Source organism: Aspergillus lucknowensis (assembly GCF_044049455.1).
Source record: "Aspergillus lucknowensis strain CBS 449.75 chromosome Unknown BJX67scaffold_71, whole genome shotgun sequence".
NCBI classification, from domain to species: domain Eukaryota; kingdom Fungi; phylum Ascomycota; class Eurotiomycetes; order Eurotiales; family Aspergillaceae; genus Aspergillus; species Aspergillus lucknowensis.
The window spans coordinates 91,088-108,375 of record NW_027263615.1 but is presented as its reverse complement, the minus strand read 5'-3'; the positions used below and the strand labels follow the sequence as shown (position 1 = coordinate 108,375).

General features: G+C 52.6%; 10 protein-coding genes across 10 annotated transcripts; 5 read left to right on the top strand and 5 right to left on the bottom strand.

The window, feature by feature from the left end:
• Nucleotides 1-108: 108 nt before the first annotated feature.
• On the top strand, nt 109-648 carry BJX67DRAFT_385855 (uncharacterized protein; the record flags this gene model as incomplete). Its single annotated transcript, XM_071033953.1, has 3 exons — nt 109-144; nt 232-313; nt 407-648. The coding sequence occupies 3 exons, from the start codon at nt 109-111 to the stop codon at nt 646-648; spliced, it is 360 nt and encodes a 119-aa protein (XP_070881210.1).
• On the bottom strand, nt 545-1,603 carry BJX67DRAFT_366846 (uncharacterized protein). Its single transcript, XM_071030452.1, has 3 exons — nt 1,473-1,603; nt 1,296-1,422; nt 545-1,239 (listed from the first exon to the last, which is right to left on the bottom strand). The coding sequence occupies exon 3, from the start codon at nt 1,114-1,116 to the stop codon at nt 778-780; it is 339 nt and encodes a 112-aa protein (XP_070881209.1). The 5' UTR covers nt 1,117-1,239; nt 1,296-1,422; nt 1,473-1,603; the 3' UTR covers nt 545-777.
• BJX67DRAFT_385854 (uncharacterized protein) lies at nt 1,125-2,427 on the bottom strand (the record flags this gene model as incomplete). The annotated part of the gene is made up of 4 exons (XM_071033952.1): nt 1,125-1,239; nt 1,296-1,422; nt 1,712-1,862; nt 1,927-2,427. 4 exons carry the CDS (start codon nt 2,425-2,427, stop codon nt 1,125-1,127), a joined length of 894 nt encoding a protein of 297 aa, XP_070881208.1.
• Nucleotides 2,428-3,264: 837 nt separating this feature from the next.
• Nucleotides 3,265-4,827, top strand: BJX67DRAFT_366843 (uncharacterized protein). Its single transcript, XM_071030451.1, has 3 exons — nt 3,265-3,813; nt 3,915-4,260; nt 4,354-4,827. Exons 1-3 carry the CDS (start codon nt 3,371-3,373, stop codon nt 4,528-4,530), a joined length of 966 nt encoding a protein of 321 aa, XP_070881207.1. The 5' UTR covers nt 3,265-3,370; the 3' UTR covers nt 4,531-4,827.
• Nucleotides 4,828-5,635: 808 nt separating this feature from the next.
• On the top strand, nt 5,636-6,601 carry BJX67DRAFT_385852 (kinase-like domain-containing protein; the record flags this gene model as incomplete). The annotated part of the gene is made up of 2 exons (XM_071033951.1): nt 5,636-6,366; nt 6,415-6,601. 2 exons carry the CDS (start codon nt 5,636-5,638, stop codon nt 6,599-6,601), a joined length of 918 nt encoding a protein of 305 aa, XP_070881206.1.
• Nucleotides 6,602-7,674: 1,073 nt separating this feature from the next.
• On the top strand, nt 7,675-9,098 carry BJX67DRAFT_391489 (aldo/keto reductase; the record flags this gene model as incomplete). Its single annotated transcript, XM_071034794.1, has 5 exons — nt 7,675-7,799; nt 7,868-7,954; nt 8,003-8,083; nt 8,138-8,705; nt 8,760-9,098. The coding sequence occupies 5 exons, from the start codon at nt 7,675-7,677 to the stop codon at nt 9,048-9,050; spliced, it is 1,152 nt and encodes a 383-aa protein (XP_070881205.1). The 3' UTR covers nt 9,051-9,098.
• A 31-nt stretch (nt 9,099-9,129) lies between these two features.
• Nucleotides 9,130-11,050, bottom strand: BJX67DRAFT_366839 (FMN-dependent alpha-hydroxy acid dehydrogenase family protein). The gene is made up of 5 exons (XM_071030450.1): nt 10,961-11,050; nt 10,852-10,910; nt 9,640-10,792; nt 9,513-9,586; nt 9,130-9,454 (listed from the first exon to the last, which is right to left on the bottom strand). The coding sequence occupies exons 1-5, from the start codon at nt 11,001-11,003 to the stop codon at nt 9,368-9,370; spliced, it is 1,416 nt and encodes a 471-aa protein (XP_070881204.1). The 5' UTR covers nt 11,004-11,050; the 3' UTR covers nt 9,130-9,367.
• Nucleotides 11,051-11,409: 359 nt separating this feature from the next.
• Nucleotides 11,410-13,340, top strand: BJX67DRAFT_310543 (putative protein kinase). Its single transcript, XM_071027148.1, has 5 exons — nt 11,410-11,870; nt 11,929-12,260; nt 12,324-12,628; nt 12,684-12,849; nt 12,912-13,340. Exons 1-5 carry the CDS (start codon nt 11,623-11,625, stop codon nt 13,088-13,090), a joined length of 1,230 nt encoding a protein of 409 aa, XP_070881203.1. The 5' UTR covers nt 11,410-11,622; the 3' UTR covers nt 13,091-13,340.
• Nucleotide 13,341: 1 nt separating this feature from the next.
• Nucleotides 13,342-15,727, bottom strand: BJX67DRAFT_310532 (putative tannase). The gene has a single exon (XM_071027147.1). The coding sequence runs from the start codon at nt 15,346-15,348 to the stop codon at nt 13,570-13,572; it is 1,779 nt and encodes a 592-aa protein (XP_070881202.1). The 5' UTR covers nt 15,349-15,727; the 3' UTR covers nt 13,342-13,569.
• Nucleotides 15,549-17,110, bottom strand: BJX67DRAFT_310598 (GFA family protein). Its single transcript, XM_071027149.1, has 2 exons — nt 15,793-17,110; nt 15,549-15,726 (listed from the first exon to the last, which is right to left on the bottom strand). The coding sequence occupies exon 1, from the start codon at nt 16,916-16,918 to the stop codon at nt 15,815-15,817; it is 1,104 nt and encodes a 367-aa protein (XP_070881201.1). The 5' UTR covers nt 16,919-17,110; the 3' UTR covers nt 15,549-15,726; nt 15,793-15,814.
• Nucleotides 17,111-17,288: the final 178 nt, after the last annotated feature.

Here is a 17,288-nt window from a genome sequence, read left to right as displayed (position 1 = left end):
TCTTCTCCAATCCTACTCTTCGTCGGTCCTGGTCCATCTTCAAGACACTCCCTCGTCCTCGGAAACATTTGTCCCATCCATCGCAATACTAATCCATATCTGGCAAAAATGCCTATGAATTGGACCGCACAGAATAACGCCAAGGTAAGTTTGCTTCACCTCCCATCTCCCCAGTCTCAAACTGGACAAACAGAGAGCGAGCGAGTCCTAATACCTCAGTCTACCCACTAGCTCTTCCTGTGTGTCCTGGACCAGATAAAGCGGCAGAATGTGAAGCTCGATTACCAGAAACTCGCCGAGGATATGGGTCCAGGTAAGTGCCACAGCAGAAACACAGCAGCCTGGGATCAGCCTCTACCATGGGTGTGAAAGGTGAAACGACATAAGCTAAGCACGTATTGCACAGACTGCACCTTGCGTTCCGTCCAGCACCAGATTGTCAAGCTCAAGGACAAGGCTCGACAGGGTACGAGCGCCGACGGCGGCAGCGTCCCTTCGACCCCGGCTGGGACTCCCGCCACCGCAACCCCGAAGAAGCGCCGCGTGAATGCAAAGGCGGATTCCGCTGGTGATGATGGTAGTCCGGTGAAAAAGGCCAAGAAGGGGAAGAAAGCAAAAAAGGATGATTCGGAGGAGGATAGCGAATGAGGTCGAGAAGTGGATTCTGGGAGAGGTCAAGATGGGTTTGGGGAATTGGTTGGCCATCATGTATTGGTGCATGGGTAGAAGCAAGCCATCATCGCGTTAAGTCTGAATACATATGATCCACTACTAAATCTAATACTCAGCACTAGCAGCGGTGCAAGTAAACCTATCCACAAACCTGATAACCTTGCGCCCCATGCTCCTTCTCTCAAACCTCTCAAATCCCTTGACAAATACAATCTGAAAGAGGCATCGAGTTTCAGGAAAACCCCAAAAGAAAGTCTCAATCATTCCAACAAATTCTTCCTGAGGTAAGATGTGACTGCCGCTGGAATCTGCATCTGCTGTGCGGAAAACGCGAACCTCCAATGTCCCGTGCGGCGACGAGTCCTGACTATCGACGATGATTTGCAATTCCAAGACGCCTATAGCCCTGCAGGGCTTTGAAGAACACATATCCCTGCTCAACATCGAGCCGGTTAAGCACCAAGATTGGTGGAGGTTCTATAGCGAATGAGGTACTCCCTCCACTCCAAGGGCGTGTCGGCCAGCGTGACGTAGAGCTCCATACGATCTTGGGACACCAATACACGGCTGCTGACGTTAGCTTGCTGCTGACTGTGTGATACTTGGTGGTTGGTAGAACGTACAGATTCAGGTTACAGGTCAGGTGCCCCTTGAAAAAGTTGACGCGCCGGCCCCACAAGGCTTGGCATACCCAACGCGGCACCTCAGCTTTTAAATACAGGCCTCTTTGAGATAGCGTTTGTACCATTTCTAGGCCATTAGCATGCATATTATAAAGTATTTTTGAATCAATTGCTCACATTATCATGAAGAAGCGCCATTTTAATGGCTAGAGTGTGTTGAGATGGTGTTTAGAGGGTATTTGAGGTGTAAAGGTAGTTGGCGAGTAGTTGGGAGGGTAAGTGTTAGTGGTATGTATATTGAAAAGGTGTGGTGCCGGGTGGGAAGAGGAAAGGAAGTGTTGTGGGTCAGGTGCCTCGCTAAATCGTCAGGTGACCGCCAAGCCCGGCACCTCATCTCAACCAACCTGCCACCTCACCTGTGAACTCGTACAGATTGGGACCGCCGGGGTATTCCCGAATCCAGGCGACAAACAAAGCGGCCTCCTGCATGGTAGCAGCCAAGTCGTGGGCCTTTCGTGGACCCTTTTTGCACTCCACAAGGGCTCTAACCTCATGGGAGACAATTGACTGGAGTTGGCCATCCGTGATGGCCACCATTCCCCGTCTCTCGCCCCCGGGAACAACCCCGAACATCGCCTCGAACTTGACTTTCGTATGGCGCCATTGCGCTAAGGGGGTCCGGTGAGACGGCAGCAATTGCTTGTAGGAGGCAGATTAAGGAAACGTTGACGGGAGTTTCATCGTGCGTTTGAAGCTTCAAAGGGAAGTGCGCATCTTTGTTTCGAACGATTTCGGAATGAAGACTGAGGATTTGGGAGAAGTCTCCCGTGGGTAAGGTCAATGGGTCCCTCATTGCGCCTAGGAAGGTCTGGAAGGCTTCGGAGTTGGCGGGCTCCTGGATAGCTACCTGTAGCTTCTCGACGAAGTTCCATTGAGTTGCAAGAAAGTCATTTCGTTCGTACGCGATGGCAAGAGTCCTGAATGTAAGGTACTGCTCTCGGGTGACTTTGGAAGCACTCTTATGTTTATTGAAGCCTAGGAGGCTGGTTGATCCAACCCCGGCTAGTCTCGCCGCGTCTATCCATTTCTCTGGGTTCGGAGGTAGAGTTGTGAAGGGGGGTCTGGCAGTCATTGGAAATGCAGTAGAAAAACGAAAGGAGAATAGGTGGACTGGGAATATTCAGCCTGGGCTCCGAACAAGAAGTAAGAGTAGATGATGGTACATGAGCTATGAGAGATGAAAACAGACGACCTAGAGAAGCATTATATGTATATGGGTAGAGGGTTCGACCCCCAATCAGCAACAGCCATGAGCTGGACTATCCTGCATTCTACATCAATATAGCCAGGCCTGCGAGACATTGAGAGGAGTGACCTGTTGATTGTCCTTCATGCGGCACAATGGACATTATGACAATACACCAGAGAAACTGTTTCTTGTTATTGTTGATTGTACGTTCAGCAGCTCATTCAATAGAATTCACAGCAAGTCCTCACCTCGCATTGTCAATAGAGGGATTCGCAGTTGGATTCAGAGTCACGACAATGTCCGAATCATCTTACAATACCACGAGCATCACGGGATATTCAAGCTATAAGCAAATGCGCCGCGGTATTCAAACATAGATAGTTGATATTCTGCGAGCTGTGGAGGGCAATACGCCGAATACTGATTCAGACGCTCGTAACAGCAAGCAATGCTGAAGCAATAATTCATTGCCACCTTATTAGTCTTCATCGTCAACTCGGACTTGAATCGTGTCTATTCTTGGCGCAGTAGTCCTGAATCCCTTTCTGATACCCCATTGTGTTATTCACTAACAGAAACCTAAAATTAGGGTAGCGGTGACAAACCAACGGGTGACGCTCACCTGATGTTGGCTCTAAAGATTCTTGCATTCGCTCCAATCTCATCGCCACCAACACACCTTTCTTCTGCTTCTCTCCTTCAACTTCTTCCTGTCTCATCAAACCATCCTCCCGGTCTCTTCTTCACTTCTTCCTAGCCTGTTCGATCGTCCTCCGTACGTACTCTGGGCTCTCTTTTCCGGACAGTGATTCCGGTCGTGATCAAGATGGTCAGCGCGAGCCTTCGGAACAGACTGCATAGCCTCTGGCAATCTTTGCTTGGTCCGGGCATAAACCATCATATTGAGAACGACAGTATTGTCTCCCAGAAGTTTCTTGATGACAACAGCATTACTCTGAGTCCCTATCTATTCTCCTGCTACGGCACAGAATCGCAGAATTTGAATCGAACACCCCCCATTCTTTTTCAGAAACGCGGTCCAGAGATCATTAATAACTACCCCATCAATTATGCGGCCAAGTTTCCCCCTAAGGATAATCCCCTACCTTCGGTTAAAGTGGGAAACATTTTCCAGAACGAGCGAATTTGGTTTTATCGCGGAACGGCCATTGCCCGATACATGGACAGATGGGGTATGGCCGGATTTCCTCGTGTCCTCCCATCTGGCTACCCGGATCTTGGCTCTCTTTGCGGCATTGCTGCCACTGGGTATGTTGTGCTGCTCTCCTAGGACGAATCGGAAGCTCCCCCACGTATCTATGAGGCCTAGTTCTGTGACCGAGTCTCTTCTGATACATGGACTTTATTAGGGACCCGCATGCCTTGAACGTCGAAACGCCCGGGCTAAACAACTACTCTTTCGTCGGACCTAAGTGGCAAACCTACCTTTACGAGTCCAACCAATATCAGCCCGATGGCAGTTCCATCCATCCGCATTTAATCCTGCTGGGCGTGCAGTCTACCAACGCCCATTCGGGCACTATAAGCCTCGGTGAATTAACAACAATCGTGACGGCTATGCGCTGCCGAGCCTACCAACCAGCCGTATTTGACGTCGATGCTGTGCTAGCGGGGGAGGTTGAACAGCCTGAAGATGGCAACCCTGCGCCGAGTAATGAAGACGACTTGGCGTTCAAGGATGAAAAGAGATTTCCGGTATTGATAGACACCCCCTACGGACCGGCCGGTCTGCTGTCGCCCGCCTGCGCATCTTGTCTCTATACTGACTTGATCATTTTGCTGGACTAGGTTTTGATGGTCTCTCTTATCGGGCCCCAACACGTCAGGGTGATTTATGCCTGCATGGACGGTCTGAAGCTTTGTGTTAGAATGTCAGAACTTACCAGAATCGAGCCGACCAACGAGTTGCTTTTCCGCAACATCGCCAGTGTCCTCCTTAGTATCCCGCTGGTGGAGAGTATTTAGGGAACAGAACGGGACACTGCTAGCAAGTGGCACGATAGCTTGCGATATCCGTTATTGTATTCGGTGCTCACTGAAGTGGAAACTTAAGGACGGAGGCGCCATCGCTTTAGTGACTGCAAGGTTCTTTGAGGTTACATGATTTCGCGGCTATCTAAGCCATAATAGATCCTCTGGATGATTCCCTTACAAGGTCACTAGACTCAAAATATCTTAGGAGTCAGTTCTCCACTCGTAAGGGAGACGGAACTATTCAGCCTTTATGTATTCCACGGGATATTTCGAATGCTATTTCCTGCCAGAACCATCCTCGTTCCTATCCTGGAAAAGGTCGAAGCCCGTCGCGGCAATAATGATATTGAAGTGGCATTCGGAGCCATCTTTGGATCTCAATCCCGTCAGCGTGGAGGAACCGATTTGAATCCAGGCTCCTTCGCAGTTATCTTCACGTGGCTAGTTAGGGCCTAGAGGTGGCCCGCACCGGGCATTGCTCTGCGACATCCAACAGCGAATGACGGCACGACAAAATCCGTGACCTCGGGCTTGCTCGCGAGCTTTGTGCGCATGTCCTTGCTTGTGGGTACTGTTGCGATGTCCTACCTCAAAGCTCGAACCGCCACGCAGAGTGAACAGGTCGTGTTCAGAATGTATGCAACGAAAGGTCAAGTGCCATGGAAGGCGCCGGTGCTCGAGCTGCCAGTAATACTAGTACCTGATCCCTAAATCCTGCGGCTATCGACAACAGAGCAGGCGTCAGACTGCAAGTTGGGCTGTGGGATGGGCTTTTGACTGGAGTCTGTTTCCTGGTGGTGAGAGCATACTCCAGAGTCCTTTCCCGTTGACATAAAAGTATAAACCAGATTTTCTAGCGGGACTAGAGCTGTTACGGAAGTTCATAAACTTAGCGAAGGTGCAATGTGAGGCTAAATATAGTGTCCAATCACGGAGAAAAGGACACCGACAGGAGGCTTCGTGATGGCTGTGAACTTCAAGCTATCAACCTCCGATTCCACAGCCGAAGTATATCACCATGGATGCTACGAACATCTCTACAGCTAGCGAAGACTTCCTGGTCGATCTGTGTCACAAAACGGCAAAGTAAGGTGGTATGATTGGAGGGTTCTGGGAGGGCGATAAAGTGGCCAAGCTCTCTGACCAAATCGTCGTCCAGTACGGCATGGGCATCACTTCATCCGAGGCTGCTGTGCAGGAGCTAGTGTACAACACAGTTGATCGAGACCTCGTTCATGTTCCGAAAGTTTATCGCTTTGTCAGGTCGGACCGTTCAGAAGATCCTCGCGGATACCTCTTCCTGGAATATGTGCAGGGTCAGCCACTTGAGGACACCGACCTTGAACCCAGCGGGAAAACTGTGCGCCAGATTGCCGGGATTATCTTCCGTCTCGGCCAAATACAAAACCCAGTTCCTGGGCCCCTCGGCGGCGGCCTCCCGCTTGGCTATATCTACGGCGATGATGGGGCCAAAGCACCCTTCACTTCTATCAGGGACATGAACGCGTATATGAACAAACGTCTGGAATATCGAAACGACACCATCGATCTTTCACCCTACCCTCTGGTGTTATGTCACGGCGATATCTGCCGCCGGAACATTATTCTTGAAGACGACGGGTCGATCTGTCTTGTGGACTGGGGGTATGCCGGCTTCTATCCGCGCTTCTTTGAGGTTCTGAGCATGTCGCATGTGAATCCGTATGACGCCGCCTTCGAGGAGCCGGTGAAACAAGAAGTCACAAAAGCGTTGAACCTGACAGTTGAAGAGGAACACGATATGAAACTTATGTCCTTCGTTCGCGGCGCAAATCTACGGTGGTCATTGTAAGTTCGCTGCGCTTTTCATCTGGGACGGAGGGCTAACAGTTGAAGCGATGAACGGACTCCTTCTGAAATTGAGGCGTACCATGCTTCGCAGATAATGCATTTCTCGGGAGGACAGGGTCCGGTTGTCGACGAACCGGATGGAAAAGGATCAGTCATACCTCTCAAGAAAGAGACCCCTGGTCCATCCGTACGGACGTCTGCGCCGCCCCACATTTTCGTGGAGTTTTCTTAGCAGTATAGTACCCAGACGAGTCCAAATAACAGCCGCAGTGGTACAACGGCCCCCATCGCGGGAACTTAGCCGCGCCTTCCTGTCCTGTGCGGTAAAGAGGCCCACCTGCCGTAGTTGGATGGCTATTATACAGTATACCCGGATTAGGAAGTGCCTGGGTCGTAAGGTTCCTTCCCTTCCACACCTCGACGTAGAGACGGAAAGAACGGCCGACAGTTTCCACGGCCGCACCTTCCTTCCATCGTACCTTCCTCCCTTGGTTGTTCCACGGTTCGTTCCTTCCCACTTTCAAGGTGCATCACGCTGCCCAGCAACCAGCAGAGTAGCATCCCCATGCATTCTGAGTATACATTGGAAAGAGCTCCCCAACATCTCCAGTACCACCTGCCCTTGACCCCTAGTCTCGTGGGCACCTAAGCCCTAAGCCATTGTTGTGCCGTTATGTTAGCCAAGCCCTGCGTTTCCGCGGGCCGACACACTTCAATGAGCCCTAACCAGATTCTTCGCCGGCATCTCCCACTCGAAGCATGGAGTCTAGATTGGAGGCTGTCCGGTAGCCTCTCTTTGCATTCCCTCCTTCGCAAACACTCAAGCTAGTCCTTCGCGACTCGCCGCCCAAGCCCGCCACTTTGTCTGTCCTGGTGAGCCACTCAGACAGGTCCAATCTCTTTGACCTCGTATTCTCGTCATTCCTATGATAGCAACCGACGGAGAAATTATTCCACAAACAAAGAGCAACAGCGTCGGAGTTAGGATATTAGCAACTAAACCCGGGCGCCGTGTGGGGTTCATGATATCAGAACCCCCATGGCTCGACGTCAATCCTGCAAGAAGCTGACCCCCATCCAGCGTTCCAACCCCACAGCAACAAATCATCTCTCCTCGGTGGGTCTCGCGACGATCCGTGGATCGATTGTCGTGCAGAACCGGGGAGATTCATTTACGTATCCTCCCCGAGTACTTTCGATGAACTTGATCCCCAGTGCGGGGAAGAAGTTATAAAGTTGGCTGCTGCACTCCCCACCTTTGGGGCCTATTTCTCCCAAAGACAATTACACTACAAAGCAACCGAGATGTCCTTCTGGTCCACAGCGCCCAAGCCAAAGAGCCGTCTCGGCTACCACCGCGTCCTTGCGCCCTCTGCGGGTGTCAAGGTGTCACCTCTGTGTCTTGGTGCCATGAACTTTGGCACCGCATGGTATGTCTAGCCCCTTAATCCTAGACCTACGGCCGAGTGTGCAAGGGGAAAGCGTCTGACGGCAGCAGGAATGACTTTATGGGCGAGTGCTCGAAAGAGACAGCATTCAAAATCATGGATGCCTTTTACGAGAATGGCGGGAATTTCATCGATACGTGTGTCCCCTCTTGCAGTAATACAATGAATGCTGCTGACCACCCCAGCGCGAATAACTACCAGAACGAGCAGTCGGAGCAGTGGATCGGCGAGTGGATGAAGGCGCGCGGGAACCGCGATCAGATTGTGTATGTCTCTTAACCTATCCTTCCTGCGCAATAGAATTGGTATTAATATCACAGCCTCGCAACGAAATACACAACCGGCTTCCGCGCAGCACACTTCGCCACCGAACCCATCCAATCGAACTTCGTCGGAAACTCCGCGAAATCCATGCACGTCTCCGTGAAGCGCAGCCTCGAGAAGCTGCAGACGGACTACATCGACCTGCTGTACGTGCACTGGTGGGACTTCACGACGGGGGTCGAGGAGGTCATGCACGCGCTCAATGCCCTCGTCGTCTCCGGGAAGGTCCTCTACCTCGGTGTCTCGGATACGCCCGCCTGGGTGGTCGTCAAGGCGAACGACTATGCTCGGGCGAATGGACTGCGTCCCTTTGCAGTGTACCAGGGGAAGTGGAATGCCGCGATTCGGGATATGGAGCGCGATGTTGTCCCCATGTGTCGGGACCAGGGGATGGGGATTGCACCTTGGGCGCCGCTGGGTGGGGGAAAATTCAAGAGTGCTGAGGCGAGGCAGGGTGCGCATGAAGGATCTCAACGTGCGGCGCAGTTGACAGAACAGGAAATCAAGGTGTCTGAGGCGCTGGAGGGTGTCGCGAAGCGGAAGAATACTAATCTCCATGCTATTGTACTTCCCCCTCCTATCCTTTATTCTTCATTTACTTGCGGCTAATATGTCCAGGCCCTGGCATACATCATGAACAAATCGCCATATATCTATCCCATTGTCGGACAGCGCAAAGTCGAGCATCTGCTCGCTAACATCGAAGCCTTAGGCATTGAGCTCTCGAAGGAGGACATGGATGAGATCGACACGGCGGTACCATTTGATCCAGGTTTTCCTCACAATTTCATCTTCCCGGGCAAATATGACCTGACGCTGACCGCGTCGGATGTGAGGATGACGAGCTTGTCGACCCATATCGATGCTCCTCCGCATCAGGCGCCGGTAAAACCACGCAAGTTGGAGTAGGAGATATCCGTACGCAAATTAAGGATACGAAATGAACTATACCTTTGGCATTTGCCAATTGAAGGCTGCCGACACCAGAGTCGCCCTACTTCAAATCCTAGGAGTAAAGGCAGGACGAATACGTTCTATCTTGGGGATGTTGCTGTAGATGTGGCCTACCTTCTCACGCCTTTCCCATTTTACTCTTATTCCCTCGAGACGCATGACATGGTCTCTAGCTATCTCTGCCTGTTGCACTGCTACGCCATCAAGAATCTAATGAAGTCGTGGAAGAGGCAGCAAAAGAAATCTTGGAGTAAAGATAAAGCCGCAACCATCTACAATCTTGCCCCCGTTCGGTCTGCGATCATCTCTAATCCAGATGGTCCGTCGTAAAGCAGGGACTCTAGAGCAGCAGTGTTAACCTAATCACGTTAGATTGCCCTCAAAGTTGTCAATCCCTCTTCTGAGGTTGTTACTTACATGATGTGGCCCCAGGTCATTCACATTGCTCACACCGAGGAGTCGCATCGCCGTGGCAGTCTCGTCCGCAAGTACTACGGTACCCGTTAACACCACACAGGGACTGTAGAGGTAGGATGAGACTTACTCTGCAGAGATCTGTAAACGCCCTCCTCTCCACCAACAGCCAACCCATACAGTGCTGCCCGACCCAGGCCGACACCTTTCGCACCCAAAGCGAGCGCCTTGACTACGTCCGTACCTCTCTTGATACCGCCGTCAATCAAGACATCAACCTGACAAACGACCTGAGGACAGTACTTCCTAATCTCCAACAAGACTTGCATGGGCGTGTTCGCCGTATCAAGCGCACGCCCGCCGTGGTTCGACAAAATGACCCCCTTGACGGCCGGGAATTGGCTGGCCAGATACGCATCCTCATGCGTTTGGATGCCTTTTAGCACAATTGGAAGGTCCGTATGCCTTTGAAGCCAGGACAAGGTCTTCCCCCACGTAAGCGATGCATTCGTGCCCCAGACTTGCGGCGGCGCGCCCCGTGCAACTTCCGCAGCTTTGTATCGCTCATCGGCCTCTCGCTTTCCCGGGAAGGGGGCGTCAAGCGTCAAGACGATGAACTTGATTTGCGGAATGGTCTTGATCTGAGCCAGTGTGCGCTCTGTAGCCTTGAGATCTTTTAGAACGTAGAGCTGCCATGCGAAGACTGCGTTAGGGCCTGCGCGCACGATATCTGCCACGGACATCGATGCGTTCTTGCTGATTATCTGCAGGGCATTGAATCTGGAGCATGCGGACGCTATTCCAGCTTCGCCTGATGAGTGTGCGAGCTTCGCCATTGCTGCGGGAGAGATATAGATCGGTAGTCCGACTCTGTTTCCGAGAATGGTGGTTGATAGCCAGCAGGAGCTGCAGTCAACGAATACTCTGGGTCTAAGGAGAATGGACTTGAATATGCTTGCGTTTGCGACTTTTGTGATTTCGTCGTCGGAGCCGGATGCGTAGTACGAGATGGCTTTGGGGCTGAGGCGCTGTAGAGCTAAGCTCTCCATCTCGGCGATACTCAGGATGATTGCCATGGGAGGGCTGTCGACGGTTGTTGATTGTTTCTTGGCCGTTACATTCTGGTCGGTCAGCTCTACTTTACCCAGGAGCTGGTCAGGACGAAGGTACTCGTCGAGTATCTCGACTGGGTGGACGTCGTCAAAGGCAGCCGTAGCATCAGTGCCCGCGTGTTGGAGGATCACACGCTTTCCGCCTGGATGGCTGTTTAAGAATTTCGTGACCTGAGATCAGAGTTAGCAAAAGTAAATAGCGTTCTAGTTACATTATGCCATTCACTCACATTGTATACATTCCCATGGATCGCAATCCAACAGTCGCTCTCACCTTTGTGGCTCCGTACTGTCGTGGTCAGCAATCAGCCAGCTGCGGCTTGGGTACGGTATCCTTACAATCAAACAATCGAAACACCCTGTCCGACTTTTCTCCAGGCATCTTCGTTCCTCGTGTATACCTCCTGCCTCACCGGCACGAGGTGTCTCTTCTACTCTCTGGCAGACGAGTCTGGAGATCTCCACCTTTAGCGCCGGTGTTTTGAAATCCCGTGCCATTTCCGGGACGGAAATCACAGTTCGTAGCTCAAGATACCGTCGAATTTGAAATGCGAGTGGTCTTCAGCCAGTGGATTCTGTGACTGCCACGCTGAGTGGGGAGGCATCGACCCCTGGCAGGATTTGATGGAGGAAGCTCAGGAAAAGAGGGTACTCCGTGTACTACCTACTTGCTCACCCGATGGCGTCAATGGTGGAATATATATCAGCACCCAGACACTTGGTTCTTCCAAGCTCCGGCGGGCTAACGTTGTCTAGAGAACGGGGAGTACTCTCAGAACCAGACAGCCGGTAGCATTAATATCTGGCGTGATACAACAGAATGAGCGACAAAACTCTGTAACATCTGGTTGCACCCCTTGTCTGGTCATGTGACTGTTGTTGTCTTCCTTTCGTTGATCTTCTCTTTCTGAACTCCCATCTCCATCGGCCGAACCTCATTCCTACTCGATGTTGCTCATTCTCTGCTGGGAAAGCGTATTGGCTGATTAGCTGCTAATGTCATGGCCTCCGTGCTGAGATTTGTCAGAAACGCCGTTCGGCGAACGCGACAGCCATCAAGAGATATCTCCAGCATGTCACGCGTTTCTTTACCAAGAGAGCCCCCCATTGAGGAAGAAACTTTACCACATTACAACCCCGCCCATTATTATGCCATTAAAATTGGGGATATCTATGAGAGTCGATATCAAGTTGCAGGGAAGCTTGGATATGGAGCATATTCAACCAGCTGGCTATGTCGGGATCTCAAGTGCGTCTTTGGTGTCCAACAAAACTTGGTCCGATGATGCTAACACCTGTTAATCAAGGGCCGATAAGTATTCTGTTCTGAAAGTATCAACTTCGCTGCCGGATTTTCCCACCGCAACAGATCGCGAGCTTAAGGTTTACGGACATCTCTCCAAAATCAACTCTAAGCACCCGGGCCAGTCACTAATCCGGGAACTTTATGATTCATTTGATCTTGAAGGCCCTAGCGGCAAGCATCAATGCCTCGTGCTCCAACCGATGCACATGACCCTGCTTGAAATGCTGGGGATGAATCCTAAGCCTTTTGACCTCCCTCTTCTCAAAATGACCGTCAAACGGCTTCTATTAGCGCTTGACTTTTTGCACGCTGAAGCTGAGGTAGTTCATACGGGTACTCCGCCCTACCTCCTCATTCAGAGTCGTTGAGACTGATGTGTTTCATACTTAAAAACAGACAACCTAATGCTCAGTTTGGAGGACACCACGATGCTAGCTGACTTTGCGAAAGCGGAATCTACACATCCTAGCCCTGCAAAGACTATTGATGAGTCACGTATTATCTACGGTAGTCGAAGGTTCCTCCCGCCCGGGGGTGGTGCAGACTATGGCCTCCCTGTACTCTGTGATTTTAGCGAGTCAAGAGTCGGCAAAAAGCACGGGTCAGGCCCGTTCATTCAACCGCATATATACAGAGCGCCTGAGGTCATATTCGAGATGCCTTGGGGAAGCTCTATAGATATTTGGAACCTCGCCGGACTTGTAAGTCTGACCTGAGGTTCCGCGCTACCGTGCGGCCTTGTTGATTATGACTTAGATATGGGATCTCTTCGAGGGAGAGCATTTGCTCGGTGGAATATTTGACGCTAAGAGACGTCATGATCCATTCAAACATCTGGCACTTATGATTGCCTTAATTGGGCCACCCCCAACTGAGTTTGTCGCGCGCAGCGAGACGACAGAGCAATGCTTCGACTCGAGTGGTAAGCGCCCACTAACTGTTCAATAATATTTGTTTTTGTTTCAGACTGACGCCTCTTCTTAGGCGCCTGGATTGCCCATGCAGAGGAACCGATACCTACTCTTTCATTGGAGACACTGGAGAAGCGATTGACAGGGGAAGAGAAAGAGTTGTTCCTGGGGTTCGTGAAGTCTATGTTGAAATGGCTCCCCGAGGATCGGAAGACCGCTAGAGAGTTACTTGAAGATCCTTGGCTCCTCTAGTCCTGTCTTTGAGGGACTCGGTCTCGTTTTGGGTTTCTCCTATTTGTACGAATCGATTCTTTGATTACCAGTCTTGCGGCCGCTCGCCCGCCCCACGCCCAAACCATCATCCCTGCCGAATCGAGTGCGTTGAATTGACGCCGCGGCCCAAGCGCCTCAGGACCTCGGCGATCTTATTGCGGCTCTCGAATACGATGAATTTGAGGTTCAACGCCTGATTGAAAATTGAATCACGGTCCAGGGCTGGTGCTCATAGGCGCCGGGGGTTATTTAAACGTGGTCATGGACCTTGTTTTGGACATGCAATCCGCTTGACATATCGGGTTCTACCTGATCTAACCTTGGAACTCCGTCGCCTAAAGCCTGAGACTCACTTAGCTGAGCATTCTCCGAGCCCCGCGAATATATCCACCATCATTCGCCGCTCTATCTCCTATATCGGAAAATGCAAGCTTAGCAGAGCCAAGCAATACCCAGCGCTAGTATACAGGCAGCTTGAAAGCAGGAAAGGTATAGGTCCAGCTCTTGACTGACTCCTTATCGCTCACGCACTCAAAGGCATCACTACTATCCTTCCAAAGCGGCCGCTCGGGCCACTGACATAGCATCTGTGTCTCTCCTTCATAGTCACCCGACGAGACAGTTGCGTTGAGGCGAGAGGGCTTCACCCCGTTCTCCACCCAGTCAATCATGATCTCCATGTTGTTCTGTGGGTACGGGCCGGGCTGAAGGCTATTCGCACCACAGTGCGCGGCCCCGGGAACAAGGTAGAACTGGTACCAATCGGCGAGAGCCTCCTGACTCACCTTGGGCGAGAGATCTCCGTACATGATGCTCCGCACGGATTGCCAGTAGTGCACCGACGAAGCAGCGGGGACAGACGGGTCAGATTCACCGTGGTAATGGAGCAGCTTTCCGCCGGAAACCTGGAACGGCGTCAGGTCCGGGAGAGTGGTCTGGAGACTGTCCATGTACCGCACCATGCCGGTTTGCATCCACTCCACCAGTGTGTCGTAAGTGACGTTATTGAGGTCGGAAAGGTTGTCAAGGTCGAGCAGCTGTACAAACTTGGTTACATATTCGCCACCTGTTGATGGGATACTGAGCTCCCAGGAGTCCGTATTGGAATTGTATGTCGTCGTTGCGTCGGAAAGCTCAGAGGTGACTTGCCAGGAGAGGTATGCACGTTGGTTGCCCGAGGTGTGAAGACCGTTGTAGATTGCCTCTGCGACGGCAATACCCTCCGCGGTGACGGTGCCGTTTTGAGCAGGCTGGTAGGACGTGGTGCTTCCCTGTACCTGGCGCTTACTGAATCCGAAGCCAAGGGAGGTGGAGTTCTGCGCGGCACAGTAGTATGGCTCCCCGATAATGGTCTTTAGGTCGAAGTTGAGCTTGCAGAGGTCCGTTCGTGAAACCACGCCGTCGGTCCTGCCATCGAGCGGGTCACACCCCTCAACTGTCGCGTTGACGATTTTGGCCAGCTCACAGGGCGGCGGGTAGTAGTCGAGCGTCTGCTCAGCGACAGACGGGAGAACGTGGAGGACCTGCTGCTGAGCGAACCGGAAAGCTGGGGCACCGGCGATAACGCCGTCGTACTCCTCGCCCCATCGCTGGACCTGGCTCATACCCTCACGTCCGCCATCAGAGCACCCTTCAAAGTAAGTATAGACCTTTGCATCGCTGTCCCTTCCGTAAAATCCCCGAGTCAAGGCCTTCCCGACCTGCGTCATCTCACCCAGCGCCTGGTACCCGAACATATGCGTGGCATCCCAGTTGATCGAGCCATTTCCGTACAGCACAACCTCATCGTATGTGTTGCTGAAGGCATCATATCCGGCGTCCGTGGCGCCGCCGACCGCACCATATTCCAACCCACCCGTTGCATCGGAGGAAAGGGAGAATCCCCCGCCGCCGGCGACGTAGAAGCGATTCTTAAAGTTCGAAGGCTCGGGGAATGCATACTTCAAGACGACCTTGTCGTCCTTGCCGGTGTGCGTGTAGGCCACAGTCACGTTGCAGTAGTTGTAGGATGCCGAGCGGGCCCCAATGCCGCCCGAGCTGCCAGGACTGGGGCTGGGGCTCGAGCTGGCATTGTAGATGCTTACAGTAACAGAAGAGGGAAGCAAGTCGATACCAAGGAGAGTCCCATTCAGTGGTAAGGCGGACCGGACATGCGCAGTCGCGCAGAGGTCAGCAAAGGATGCGGCATTCGCGGTCGAAGCCGCAGCCAGCGCGAGGAGAGTGTTGCGCTGGCGCATGTTAAACCAGACAAAAGAGTTCTAGAATAACGAGTGTGATTCTCAACCTAACAGCCAAACGAGTGTTGATAACCCCTACACCCGTGGAATAACAGCTGTTTAACGGGTGCCTCGATCAGAAAGTAGGGCTACGTGTGGGCCCGGCCACGCTTCCCGATGAGGCTTCCTTCCCACACGTCGTCATGCAATTGCGCGGCACAAGCAACGTGGCTCTGACTAGACTGCGAATTTGACCAGTGTGGAGGGGTCCTGCATGGCGAGGATGCTGTACCAGCCACTCCACTTCTCGGTGGCACTTGGGATCAAGGACAAGACATGGACGGATTGTGGGAGTGTGGGTGATTGTGGGAGTGTGGGAGTGTGGGGTGGTCCTCCTATCTGTAGCTGTCTGAGCAAAAGTTGCGTAGGATGTTGGCTAATTGATCTGGGAGGTAGGTACAATACTTTGTTTACTTCTTTCATCGGTTTAAGGTGCCGCATCCTGACCGAGAATGAAATTCGTCGTCTCACCATGCATCCTCACCCCCCACTCCTTCAATCCCTCCTCCAACCCTCTGGTAAATCCAGCATCATACCTCAACGCATTCTCCGACCATCCCAATCGAGCAGTCCTCCAAACCGCCCAATCCGCAAGCATAGACCCCTCCGGCGCACGAAGAATCCCCGTCGCAACATCCACAATCCCGGGACGTCCTTCGCAATAGTAGAACACCGTCGCCCCACACGTCCCGCAGAACGTCCTCCGCGTCCCCTCAGAGGACTCGTACGCTTTCATAGACCCGAAAATCAGATCCGCAGGTGGCTGTGGACTGATATGGTCGGTCGGAACAAACAGCCAGAATATCGCATTCGTCCCCGTCACAAGCCGACAGTCGTAGCACACGTCTACCGACGCAAACCACTTATCCCGGTGAGACCGAGGCACCCAGCCCCTGCTGCGGGGACTGTCGAGGTATTCGTCTCGCGGACGGGAGACGGCGAACGAGACGCCGCCGCAGTGGCATTTCGCGAGGAGCGAGTCCGACCGGCCGGGGGTCTCCTCTTCTAGTTTACTATCCGGTACAGTCGGCGGTGTCTCCTTGTCGTCTTCTGGATTCCACACGGGGATATCCCGACCCTCGATCCGGGGAAGGAGAGCGGATATCCCCCCGTCTTGCGTGGAATGCGTGAACGCGTGCGATCCGATAAAGTACCAGGCCTCGTCGTCGCTGGCGTTCGCGTCGAATATCGAGACGGAGATGTACCAGTTGCCAGGGTTGTGGTCGCGATCGCCGATATGGCACCCGCAGGTGGTGCAGAAGAACCGCGTGGACTGGGATGTGGGGTGTTTATAGGGCGTTAGGTTGTCGATGCTTGACGGGGCGATGAATTCGGGTGCTATGCTGGGCGGGAGCGGGGCGTGGAAGGAGCATGGTGCGCCGTGGGTTCTGCGGCAGACAGTGCAGCTGCAGAGGTGGACGTTTAGTGGGAGGATGTTGGCTGGGAGGGTGAGGGTGAAGGAGACGGATTTGCAGTGGCAGGATGCGGTTAGGGTTTTGGTGGTGATGGTGGTGGTGGTGGAGGTGGACATGTTGGGCTCGGTTTGATGTTGTGATGAGGCGAGGACTGGAGTTGACAAGTGGCTGGGAGAGAGGAGGGGGAGTCAGTTGGAGATGTCTTTTTTAGCCCTTGGAGAAAGCAAAATAGGCTGCAGGCGCAGCTTGGTGCCTGGCCTGCTTGCGGGGTTGCGTCGCGTCGTATTCGTGGAATGAAGCTTTGCCGAGCATGATCAGAGCGCCCCTTTGATAAGAACACGGATGGGATTCCAAGCCCCCCGCTCTTTTCCTCGATTCATGAGGTTTATATGAATAAATCAACAACCAATGGCTGTCGCATTTAGTGCGTCCCTGTGCCTCGATCAGGCTTCCGCGGAATGCCAGCACGCTCGATATCCAACACCT

Coding starts and splice junctions, on each gene's coding strand:
- BJX67DRAFT_366846 (XM_071030452.1), bottom strand. CDS start 1,116: ATGTTGAGCAGGGATATGTGTTCTTCAAAGCCCTGCAGGGCTATAGGC.
- BJX67DRAFT_366843 (XM_071030451.1), top strand. CDS start 3,371: ATGGTCAGCGCGAGCCTTCGGAACAGACTGCATAGCCTCTGGCAATCT. Junction 3,814..3,914: donor TGCGGCATTGCTGCCACTGG/GTATGTTGTGCT, acceptor GGACTTTATTAG/GGACCCGCATGCCTTGAACG. Junction 4,261..4,353: donor AGGATGAAAAGAGATTTCCG/GTATTGATAGAC, acceptor TTGCTGGACTAG/GTTTTGATGGTCTCTCTTAT.
- BJX67DRAFT_366839 (XM_071030450.1), bottom strand. CDS start 11,003: ATGCCTGGAGAAAAGTCGGACAGGGTGTTTCGATTGTTTGATT. Junction 10,911..10,960: donor GGTGTTTCGATTGTTTGATT/GTAAGGATACCG, acceptor TGACCACGACAG/TACGGAGCCACAAAGGTGAG. Junction 10,793..10,851: donor TCCATGGGAATGTATACAAT/GTGAGTGAATGG, acceptor CTCTGATCTCAG/GTCACGAAATTCTTAAACAG.
- BJX67DRAFT_310543 (XM_071027148.1), top strand. CDS start 11,623: ATGGCCTCCGTGCTGAGATTTGTCAGAAACGCCGTTCGGCGAACGCGA. Junction 11,871..11,928: donor TGGCTATGTCGGGATCTCAA/GTGCGTCTTTGG, acceptor CTGTTAATCAAG/GGCCGATAAGTATTCTGTTC. Junction 12,629..12,683: donor TTTGGAACCTCGCCGGACTT/GTAAGTCTGACC, acceptor ATTATGACTTAG/ATATGGGATCTCTTCGAGGG.
- BJX67DRAFT_310532 (XM_071027147.1), bottom strand. CDS start 15,348: ATGCGCCAGCGCAACACTCTCCTCGCGCTGGCTGCGGCTTCGACCGCG.
- BJX67DRAFT_310598 (XM_071027149.1), bottom strand. CDS start 16,918: ATGTCCACCTCCACCACCACCACCATCACCACCAAAACCCTAACCGCA.